The sequence below is a fragment of the Pristiophorus japonicus genome, chromosome 4 (assembly GCF_044704955.1).
Source record: "Pristiophorus japonicus isolate sPriJap1 chromosome 4, sPriJap1.hap1, whole genome shotgun sequence".
NCBI classification, from domain to species: Eukaryota; Metazoa; Chordata; class Chondrichthyes; family Pristiophoridae; genus Pristiophorus; species Pristiophorus japonicus.
Window position 1 is genome coordinate 306,905,305 of NC_091980.1, and position 12,313 is coordinate 306,917,617.

Below are 12,313 nucleotides of genomic sequence, written 5' to 3' on the forward strand. Positions count from 1 at the left end.
TGAGTCCATGATCAGATCAGCCATGACCTTATTGAATGGGGCCAGGTTCGAGGGGCCAGATGGCCGACTCCAGCTCCTATTTCTAATGTTTTAAGTGTAGTGTAGGCTAATGTGGCAGCTGATTTCTGCACAGCAAGGTCCTACAAACACTCAAGGGGGAGAGAAGAGACCAGTTAACATGTTTTAGTGATGATGGCTGAAGGATAAATGTTGACCAGGGTACCGGGGAGAACTCCCTGCGCTTTATAAAAAAAAGTGTCACAAGGTTCTTTAAAACCACTTGAGGGTGCCAGAGACAGCCTCGGTTTAATATCTGATTTAATACAGGGCAACCAGAGCATCAGCTTGCATTTATATGACGAAAGGCCACCGACCCGAAACGCTAACTCGGTTTCTCTCTTCACAGAGGCTGCCTGACCTGCTGAGTATTTCCAGTATGTTCTGATTTTAATTGTGTTTATATAGAGGGTTTAACACAGGAACATTCCTAAAGCACTTCAGACACAAAATGAACACCGAACCAATAGAGCAGAGATTGGGAGGGGGTGACTAAAAAGCTTGGTTACTGATGTAGGTTTTAAGGAGAGAGAGGTGAAGAGGCAGAGAGGTAGAAGGAGGACACACCTTGGTGCCTAGACGACTGAAGGCACGGCCACTAATGGTGGGACGAAGAGTGTGGGGGATGTGGCAAGAGTTGGGGGAACATAGGAGCAGGAGTAGGCCATTCAGCCCCTCGAGCCTGTTCTGCCATTCAATGAGATCATGGCTGATCTGCGACCTAACTTCATCTACCCTCCTTTGCCACATATCCCTTAATACCTTCGGTTAACAAAAATCTAACACGGAGGGTTGTCGGGCTGAAGTGAGCGAGAGGGGCGACACATTGAAGGGATTTGGGCATGCCGATATGAAACTTACTCTCTCACTGCTGTGTTGGGAGTGTAATCCTTGATTATGAGCTCAAAACTCTGGGCTCGGGTTTGAACCCATGACCTTCTGACTCAGAGGCAAGAGTGCTGCCATTGAGCTGATCCAAACAATACATAAAGGTGCGGGGTTTATGGCTCATCATTGCGCATTGTTGGTCTATAAAGCTTTTAGCATTAAAGACAAAATATCAATACAGTTCCTGCAGCAAGATAAGGTAACTCAGCGTTAACCAACCAATGCACAACTTTAAGTTCTTTACAAGTTTATTATAAGACCCAGTTAACCCAAATTGCCTCGATCCCCACCAATACCCTCCCCAACTTCCCAGCGATGCTGACAGCACAAGATATGAATTTATTTCTGGCTAGAACATGTTTGGCAATTTAGTTTTAATATCAGAATCCACTGAATTATGAACAGAATACCACTAACTCCAGCTCCATTAGACCTCTCCTCTTCAGGTTGAAGGCATGATGGTCTATGATTTCCACGGGGGAAAGGGCAGATTTTGGGTTCTACTGGTCACTGGTAACCAGATACACAATCCACTGAGGGGTTAACTCCGGACCAGGACTATTATGCAATGCGTGTGCAGAGCAACACCGAGTGCTTTACCACACAGTTCAGGAAAGCCCATTTGATCAGAAGGTCATGGGAGCAGCAATCAAACTTTCAAAGCTGTGAGCACAAAATCTAGGCCGACACTCCAGTGCAATACTGAGGGAGTGCTGCACTGTCGGAGGTGCCGTCTTTTGGATGAGACATTAAACCAAGACCCTGTCTGGTCTCTTGGGTGGATGTAAAAGATTCCATGGTAGGGGAGTTATCCCTCAATCAACATCACTAAATCAGATTATCTGGTCATTATCACACTGCTGTTTGTTGGAGCTTGCTGTGCAAATTGGCTGCTGCGTTTCCTACATTACAACAGTGACTACACCCCAAAAGTACTTTATTGTCTGTAAATTGCTTTGGGACGTCCTGAGGTCATGATTCTCACCCCACTGAACTCCACATCCCCGCTACAATGTCAGGGCACAAAGCCAAGCGCTACCCTGGAGATTAGGAGGATGGGAAAGTTGGACTAAGTTATCACTCAGCTGCTACAGGTCTGGGAACAAGATAGCTCTGTTCTCAAAACAAAACAAAAAACAATAGCTCACATATAATAAACCGTCCTGAAGGAACAGGCGAAAGTTCAATAATGGCCAGGAACCTTTTGGTTAATCATCTTCTAAATAAATACTGTTATAGAATCTAGGAAATTTACATCACAGAAGGAGGCCATTCAACCCATCGTATCTGTGCTGGCCGACAAAGAGCTATCCAGCCTAGTCCCACTTTCCAGCTCTTGGTCCGTAGCCCTGTAGGTTACGGCACTTCAGGTGCATATCCAAGTACTTTTTAAATGTAGTGAGGGTAACTGCCTCGACCACCCTTTCAGGCAGTGAGTTCCAGATCCCCACCACCCTCTGGGTGAAAATAATTCTTCTCAAATCCCCTCTAAACCTCCTACCAAATACTTTAAATTTATGGCGCCTGGTTGTTGACCCCTCTACGAAGGGAAACAGGTCCGTTCTATCCACATAATCTAGGCCCCTCATAATTTTATACACCTCAGTCAGGTCTCCCTTCAGCCTCCTCTGTTCCAGAGAAAATAATCCCAGCCTAGCCAATGTAGAAGCTCAATCTTATAGAATTACCAATTCAAGTACAGGTTCAGCCTCCCTTATCTGGAACGCTCGGGACCTGGCCTGTTCTGGACGAGGGGTGGTCACGTTAAATTGGATGGTACAGGTACTGAGCAAGGGGATATCGGGGCTGGCTGGCTTGGGGCTGGGAGTGCGGCAGAGAGATCATGGTGGGGTGGCGATGGATCGCGGGGTCAGGCCAGCGATTGCGGGAGTCGGCAGCGAGGAAGGATTTCAATTTGTTCATGTCGGAGTTCTGCGCATGCGCCACCCGGTGGTCAGGAATGGTTCTGGATAAGAGAGTTCTGGATAAGGGAGGTTCAACCTGTACACTAGAGTTGTCTTGACACTGTAAAGTGATTTCACAGGTATCAAGTGCGCACAGCGAAGTGGGTAAATCACTAACTTGTGATATTCCTCCATTATCTTGCACACTCGCTCACCTTGTACCCTTGTCGGAGTCAGGAAGTGCAGTTTTACCTCAAGCTCTGTATCTCTGAAGGACACTCGCTTTGAAGCTCACCTACCATTCAATCACTCCTTCACCACAGAGTGAACTCCGACAGACTCAATGGCCATAGGGCACAGCTCATTGTAAAAACGTTTCTGCAAATCTCTCGACGCTTTTTCTCCAAAGGAACCAAAATCTGCTCCTGATGGTGAGCCGAGTGTAGGCACTGATTGGTGCAATCATTTCTTGCAGACTGGAAAATCCCAGGTTCGTTCCAGAGTTGCCGAGTTATCTCACCTCAGCCAAGAAGTCACTGGGGATAGGGGGCTATACTTTGCTTCAGAACTGGTTATGGGAGGGAGGAAAATTTGCCTGGAAACCCACTTGTGAACAGAGGAATTGTTGGAAGATAAAAGACCACGGTCCATCTAGTTCGCCTTCTACCATCCTGGGAGTCGCACGATACAACGATAATGGAGTTGCTGTACACCAGTCATTGAAAGCAAACGAACAGGTGCAGCAAGCAGTTAGGAAGGCAAATGGTGTGTTGGCCTTCATTGCAAGAGGATTTGAGTACAGGAGCAGTTATACAGGGCCTTGGTGAGACTGCACCTGGAGTATTGTGTGCAATTTTGGTCTCCTTACCCAAGAAAGATTATACTTGCCATAGAAGGAGTGCAGCGAAGGTTCACCAGACTGATTCCTTGGATGGCAGGACTGTCGTATGAGGAGAGATTGGGTCAACTAGGCCTGTATTCACTAGAGTTTAGAATAATAAGAGGGGATCTCATTGAAACGTATAAAATTCTGATGGGGTTGGATAGACTGGATCCGGGATGGATGTTTCCCCTGGCTGGGAAGTCTAGAACAAGGGGTCACAATCTCAGGATACGGGGTCGGAAATTTAGGACCGAGATGAGGAGAAATGTTTTCACTCAGAGGGTGGTGAACTTGTGGAGGCCAAGTCGCTGAATATATTTATGAGGGAGATAGTTAGATTTCTAGACACAAAAGGCATCAAGGGGTATGGGAAAAAAACAGGAATACGGTGTTGAGATAGAGGATCAGCAATGATCATATTGAATGGCGGTGCAGGCTCGAAGGGCTGAATGGCCTACTACTGCTCCTATTTTCTATGTTTCTATGTTGACCAATCACAGCGATCAATCTCTATCAATGAGTCTATAACAGACCCAGACAGGAAGCGAGGAAAACCCCCAGTGGTGGGAAGCTTTGGGGAGCATAGGTCCAAAGTCCTCCTGTTCCTCCCAAGCACTCCCCACACTTCACGTCTCAAATCACTCGCATACTCGCGTCCGTGTGAAACGCGTGGCTGCCAACTAAGTAAGAGCTGGATCAGGATTGGCCACGCTCCATTCCATGGGTGGACTACATGCTGACCCTTACCATCTAGGGCCAAGCACTGCGCTGAGGATGACCCAACTTGTGCAAGATACCAAAATCTGGCCTGCGCCAATGGGACCCTCACACACGCGGCCAGGGTGAGTCGCGAGGGTGCGGGACAATACAGGAGACAGAAACAAAGCTCACCCACTGACCCATCGCTGGCTAAGGATTGAAATCACTCACCTGACAGGGGATCCTTTGCAATCATTAGCACATTTGGCAAACTCATTACCACCAATTGCTGCAGGCACTCCTGTTAATGAAACACACAGTAAAACGCCTGGATTACTTTCAAAGGAGTGAACGTCCAGATAACATTTACTTAGCAATCAAATACCCAAAGCTCCCCAATATCGCCCCTGTCATAATGACTCTGGACGCCACACTCCGAGGTGATGTAAGGTAATCGGAGGGGGCAAGGGGGAGGGGGAGACAAGCACTTCCCTAACACAAACATCCCCTGCCTTTATTGCTCCTCATGGTGCCTTTAAAAGCATAATATTGTTTTTAGCTCAAGTATTTGAAGCAGATTTCCCCCGAGTGCTGTCCGTTAACTTGGTGACATTACGATAGCAAGTTTTATTCACTGGGGGATGGGAGAGCGACTTTCAGCTGTCCCATACATTACGAATCGCCTCTCTCTGCTTCTTAAAACCTACAGGTCAGAAAGGCAAGTGTGTCCCAGGGTCTGGTTACAGCTGGAGCAACAATGCACTTAACACTTTCCAACAACTTTTATTTATATAGCGGCCTTAATCTATTAAAACACCTTTCAGACAGATTTTGACACCGAGCCACATAGAGATATTAGAGCAGATAGGTTTTACAGAGTATCTTATAGGAGGAGAGAGAGACACAGAGGTTTAAGGAGGAATTCCAGAGCTTAGGACCTTGGCAACAGAAGGCACGGTCACCGATGGTGCAGCGATTATAATCGGGGATGCTCAGGAAGGCAGAATTTAGGGTCGCAGATACCTCGGCGGGGGACGTGGGACTGGAGGAGATTACAGAGATAGGGAGGGGTGAGCTCACAGAGGGATTTGAAAGCAGGGATGAGAATTTTGAAATCAAGACGTTGCTTAACCGGGAGCCAATGTAAGTCAGCGAGCACAGGGGGGCTTTCCTTCCACACCAATGGGTATGAGTTTGGACCACCTTTGAAGAACTGATATGATGAACACGTCAGTGTTCTCGCTCAGGCCAACATCCCCAGCATCGAAGCACTGACCACACTCGATCAGCTCCAATGAACGGGCTACATCGTCTGCATGCCCGACATGAGACTCCCTAACATAAGAACATAAGAATTAGGAACAGGAGTAGGCCATCTAGCCCCTCGAGCCTGCTCCGCCATTCAACAAGATCATGGCTGATCTGGCCGTGGACTCAGCTCCACTTACCCACCCTCTCCCCGTAACCCTTAATTCCCTTATTGGTTAAAGATCTATCTGTGACTTGAATACATTCAATGAGCTAGCCTCAACTGCTTCCTTGGGCAGAGAATTCCATAGATTCACAACCCTCTGGACGAAGAAATTCCTTCTCAACTCGGTTTTAAATTGGCTTCCCTGTATTTTGAGGTTATGCCCCCTAGTTCTAGTCTCCCCGACCAGTGGGAACAACCTCTCTGCCTCTATCTTGTCTATCCCTTTCATTATTTTAAATGTTTCTATAAGATCACCCCTCATCCTTCTGAACTCCAATGAGTAAAGACCCAGTCTACTCAATCTATCATCATAAGGTAACCCCCTCATCTCCGGAATCAGCCTAGTGAATTGTCTCTGTACCGTCTCCAATGCCAGTATATCCTTCCTTAAGTAAGGTGACCAAAACTGCACATAGTACTCCAGGTGCGGCCTTACCAATACCCTATACAGTTGCAGCAGGACCTCCCTGCTTTTGTACTCCATCCCTCTCGCAATGAAGGCCAACATTCCATTCGCCTTCCTGATTACCTGCTGCACCTGCAAACTAACTTTTTGGGATTCATGCACAAGGACCCCCAGGTCCCTCTGCACCACAGCATGTTGTAATTTCTCCCCATTCAAATAATATTCCCTTTTACTGTTTTTTTCCCCCAAGGTGGATGACCTCACACTTTCCAACATTGTATTCCATCTGCCAAACCTTAGCCCATTCACTTAACCTATCCAAATCTCTTTGCAGCCTCTCTGTGTCCTCTACACAACCCGCTTTCCCACTAATCTTTGTGTCATCTGCAAATTTTGTTACACTACACTCTGTCCCCTCTTCCAGGTCATCTATGTATATTGTAAACAGTTGTGGTCCCAGCACCGATCCCTGTGGCACACCACTAACCACAGATTTCCAACCCGAAAAGGACCCATTTATCCCGATTCTCTGCTTTCTGTTTGCCAGCCAATTCTCGATCCATGCTAACACATTTCCTCTGACTCCGCGTACCTCTATCTTCTGTAGTAACCTTTTGTGTGGCACCTTATCGAATGCCTTTTGGAAATCTAAATACACCACATCCCATCGGTATACCTCTATCCACCATGCTCGTTATATCCTCAAAGAATTCCAGCAAATTAGTTAAACATGATTTCCCCTTCATGAATCCATGCTGTCTCTGCTTGATTGCACTATTCCTATCTCGATGTCCCGCTATTTCTTCCTTAATGATAGTTTCAAGCATTTTCCCCACTACAGATGTTAAACTAACCAGCCTATAGTTACCTGCCTTTTGTCTGCCCCCTTTTTTTTTTTTTAAAAACAGAGGAGTCACATTAGCTGCTTTCCAATGCGCTGGTACCTCCCCAGAGTCCAGAGAATTTTGGTAGATTATAACGAATGCATCTGCTATAACTTCAGTCATCTCTTAATACCCTGGGATGCATTTCATCAGGACCAGGGGACTTGTCTACCTTGAGTCCCATTAGCCTGTCCAGCACTACCTCCCCTAGTGATAGTGATTGTCTCAAGGTCCTCCCTTCCCACATTCCTGTGACCAGCAATTTTTGGCATGGTTTTTGTGTCTTCCACTGTGAAGACCGAAGCAAAATACTTGTTTAAGGTCTCAGCCATTTCCACATTTCCCATTATTAAATACCCCTTCTCATCTTCTAAGGGACCAACATTTACTTTAGTCACTCTTTTCCGTTTTATATATCTGTAAAAGCTTTTACTATCTGTTTTTATGTTTTGGGCAAGTTTACCTTCGTAATCTCTCTTTCCTTTCTTTATTGCTTTTTTAGTCATTCTTTGCTGTTTAAAATTTTCCCAATCCTCTAGTTTCCCACTAACCTTGGCCACCTTATACGCATTGGTCTTTGATTTGATATCTCCTTTATTTCCTTGGTTATCCACGGCTGGTTATCCCTTCTCTTACCGCCCTTCTTTTTCACTGGAATATATTTTTGTTGCGCACTATGAAGGAGCTCCTTAAAAGTCCTCCACTGTTCCTCAATTGTGCCACCGTTTAGTCTGTGTTTCCAGTCTACTTTAGCCAACTCTGCCCTCATCCCACTGTAGTCCCCTTTGTTTAAGCATAGTACGCTTGTTTCTGACACAACTTCCTCACCCTCATTCTGCATTACAAATTCAACCATAGTGATCACTCATTCCGAGAGGATCTTTTACTAGGAGATTGTTTATTTTTCCTGTCTCATTACACAGGACCAGATCTAAGATAGCTTGCTCCCTTGTAGGTTCTGTAACATACTGTTCTAAGAAACAATCCCGTATGCATTCTATGAATTCCTCCTCCAGGCTATCCCGTGCGATTTGAGTTGACCAATCGATATGTAGGTTAAAATCCCCCATGACTACTGCTGTTCCTTTTTCACATGCCTCCATTATTCCCTTGATTATTGCCCGCCCCACCGTGAAGTTATTATTTGGGGGCCTATAAACTACGCCCACCAGTGACTTTTTCCCCTTACTATCTCTAATCTCCACCCACAATGATTGAACATTTTGTTCATTAGAGCCAATATCGTCTCTCACAACTGCCCTGATAACATCCTTTATTAACAGAGCTACCCCACCTCCTTTCCCTTCTTGTCTCTCTTTCCGAATCGTCAGATACCCCTGTATGTTTAATTCCCAGTCTTGTTTCTGTAATGGCCACCAAATCATACTCATTTGTAATGATTTGGGCTCTACTCAGAGCTCCGACAACACAGCATTAAAACCCTCAAGCCCAGGGGCCCTCAACTGAACCTGAACCCTGCCCTCGCGTATTCTCCGGGTATCGGAGCAGGGGGCTCCGAATCTTTTTTAATTTCTAATTTATTCATTCTCTGGATGTGGGCATCGCTGGCAAGGCCGGCATTTATTGCCCATCTCTGATGTACCTCGAGAAGGTGGTTGTGAGACACCGCCTTGAACCACTGCAGCCCAAGCCCTTGTCTTGACTGCCTCCAATTTAAAATTCTCATCCTCATCTTTAAATCCCTTCATGGCCTCGTCCCTCCCTATTTCTGCAACTGCCGATAATACACCCCCGCCCCCCAACCGAAAGTTATTCTTCTGAATCGACCATCTTGTATTTCCCCCACCGCCAACCTTCAGCAGCCGAGGCCCAGAGATCCCTAAACCCCTCTACCCCTCGCTCCTCCATCAAGATCCTGTTTAAAATCCATCCTATTTCCACCCATCCCACCACCAACATCACCCTTCTTTGGCTTGGCGTCCATTTATGTCTGCAAAGTGCCTTGTGATGTCCTTTAAATAATATACTATATAAACGCACGTTGTTGTAAATTCTGCTGTCGTGACAATACATTCTGGGGTACTTTGGCGTTGTGGTTATGTCACTGGACCAGTAATTCAGAGGCCTGGAACAATGATCTGGAGACACGAGTTCAAATCCCACCACGGCAGCTGGGGAATTTAAAACTGATTAAATAAATCTGGAATCAAAAAGCTAGTGTCGTAATGGTGACCATGAGACTACAGGATTGTCGTTAAAACCCATCTGGTTCACTAATGTCCTTTAGCGAAGGAAATCTGCCGTCCTTACCCGGTCTGGCCGATATGTGACTCCAGACCCACAGCAATGTGGTTGACTCTGAACTCTGCCCTCTGAAATGGCCCAGTGAGACACTCACGAAGGCGGCTCACCATCGCCTCCTCAAGGGCAATAAATGCTGGCCTTGCCATTGATGCCCACATCCCGTGAGTGAATATATAAAACACATCAGAAAGTCACAACTTCACCCAATTCTGAACGTGGATCCCTACAGATTCAGAACTACTGAAACTCCAGCAAACCTTTGCTTTTCCTTTCAACTCTCAACAGCCCACTTTCTTTTGCATTCTTTTAAAATGATACATTATCCTTCTCTCAAGGTGGCAGCCGTGACTCAGTGGGTCATACTCTCACCTCGGAGTCAGTAGGTCGTGGGTTCACAGTCCCACTCCAGGGACTGGAGCCCATAATCCATGCCGACACTCCAGTGCAGTGCTGAGGGAGCGCCGCACTGTCGGAGCTGCCACCTTTTGGATGAGACGTTAAACCGAGGTCCTGTCTCAGGTATAAAAGATCCCACGGCGTTATTTTGAACATGAGCAGGGGAATTCTCTCCAGTGCCCTGGACAGCACTTATCCCACAACCAACACAGAAAAACTGATTCTCTGGTCATTTATCACATTGCTGTTTGTGGGACCTTGCTGTGCGCAAATTGGCTGCCGAGTTTCCTACATTACAGCAGTGACGACGGTTCATCGGCTGCAAGGTGCCTTGGGAAGTCCAGAGGTCATGAAAGGTGCTATATAAATGCAAGTCTTTCTGAATCATTTTTTGGGACTCCTCCATTGTAATAAACTCATTGTGCAAACACAGTCTCCAATACAGATGCATACACCTATGGAATGAAGTTATGGGGAGTTACAGCACTTCAATTATATTCGAGCCCTTGTGTTGTTTGTGCTTGGCTGCAGCATAGCAACTAGCCACCCAACTGGAACATTGCCGCATAGCCAGCATTAACTGAAACACCCCGTGATTGAAGAATAAGATCATGCAAAATGATAGCAGTTGTAAAGGAACAGTCTAAACACCTTGAACTTCAGTCCACATCGACCAGGGAAAGTGAAAGACTTGCTTTAATACAGAACCTTTCACGTCCTTAGGACTCAGAGCTACACAGTGTGGTCACAGTTGCAATGTAGGTAAACGTGACAGCCAATTGGTGCACAGCAAGGTCCCTGTACGGAGAGTGCTGCACTGTCAGAGGTGCCCTCTTTCGGATCAGGTCACAGCAGCAATGAGATAAATGGTGATGTTGTTGATCAATAAATATTGGGCAAAGACTCCTCTGCTCTTCTTCAAAATAGTGCCGCTGGATCTTTAACATCCACCCGATAGAGCGGACGGGGCCTCGGTTTAACGTCTCATCCGAAAAGACATGGGCGCCTCTGACACCGCAGAGAGTGTCAGCGTGAATGTTGTGCTCAAGTCTCTGAAGTGGGGCTGGAACAACCTTGTAGCTCAAGCAATTGAGTGCGCCAACATTGAGTCAGGCTGACACAGCCACAGTGGAATTTTCGAGCGCAGCACATTCCTTGTGCAACAGAACCTCAGTGATTTAATCGGCCCGCTCACTTAGGGTTAACACGCAGTGGTTCTGAAATGTCACTATGACGAGGCCCGGATTTATCACCCCCCCCCCCATCTCCCCCCTCTCTCCCCGCCACCCCCCCATTGACTCTCAACCCTACCAGATGCTCGTAACATCTCTGGATTCGAATGAATTTCACGAGACCCACTCTCAGCATTGATCCCCTCAATCGCTGGAGTTCGGCAAACAGCGAGGTGAACAATTGTCGCACCAGTAATGGCACCGCACACCTTCTAGTCTCAATCACCACCATTACTGCCCTTCCACCTGCAGCACCCCACCACAGCTCTCTGGAGTTTGCTGTTAGTGACCCAATCCACCTTGACGTTGAGCAAGGGGAAAACTCCAGTGGCCTGGGCATTGGCGGAGGACAGAATTGTGCTCCACTGGGATATCCTCCCCGACACTCTCCGGCACCTCCCCGATTTCCAGTGCCTTCCTTTGGCGGCTGTGTCTTTAGCCATCTAGGCCCCAAGCTCTGCAGTTCTGTCCCTAACCCGATGCGCATCTCTCTCCTCCTTTAAGACGCTCCTTAAAACCTACCTCTTTGACCAAGCTTTAGGTCGCCTATCCTAATATCTCCTTTAAATGGCTGTGGAGGCTCAGTCGTTGAGTGTATTCAAGACAGAGATCGATAGATTTTTGGATATTTAGAGTATCAAGGGATATGGAGATCGGGCAGGAAGGTGGAGTTGAGGAAGATCATCAGCCATGATCTTACTGAATGGCGGAGCAGGCTCGAGGGGCCGAATGACCAACTCCTGCTCCTATTTCTTATATTTCTATTCTAAATACTTATGCACATATTTATGAAAACTACCTATGTAAACTTTTGCCACTGTAATTGCATCCTCCCATCAGTGGTAGCATTACAGCGCCTCTACTGGTGGGAGGGTGTAATTACAGTGTGACATGTTTACATCAGCCGTTTACATCATAAATGGACATTTAGGATTTTGGAACGAAGAAAATGAACAGGAAGTGCTTGCAGATGCAAGATTTATAACATACGAATAGATGTTATGTAGCAGGTAGAAACTAGATTTGCATACGACAGGAATAGCAAATTTATTAACTGCTTCTCTGGTGGTAAAACCCACAGTGAAACAAAGACTGAAACCAAGTCCCTGACTAGATCTTTGTGAGGGTTCGTTACTAACCTGCCACCAAAGCCTCTATTTCTGGATTTTAATGGGCTGGGCAAAGGCCGTCAGTATACACCCAAATCAGACAGCTCACATTGCGT

At 46.5% G+C, this 12,313-nt stretch overlaps 1 protein-coding gene across 1 annotated transcript in view; it reads right to left on the bottom strand.

Moving 5' to 3' along the window:
* Positions 1–12,313, bottom strand: part of LOC139262794 (protein Daple-like) — a 273,729-nt gene that overhangs the window by 142,094 nt on the left and 119,322 nt on the right. Inside the window, exon 4 of the mRNA XM_070877946.1 lies at positions 4,663–4,732. Coding sequence (XP_070734047.1) covers positions 4,663–4,732 — 70 coding nt within the window. The remainder of the gene's footprint in view (positions 1–4,662; positions 4,733–12,313) is intronic.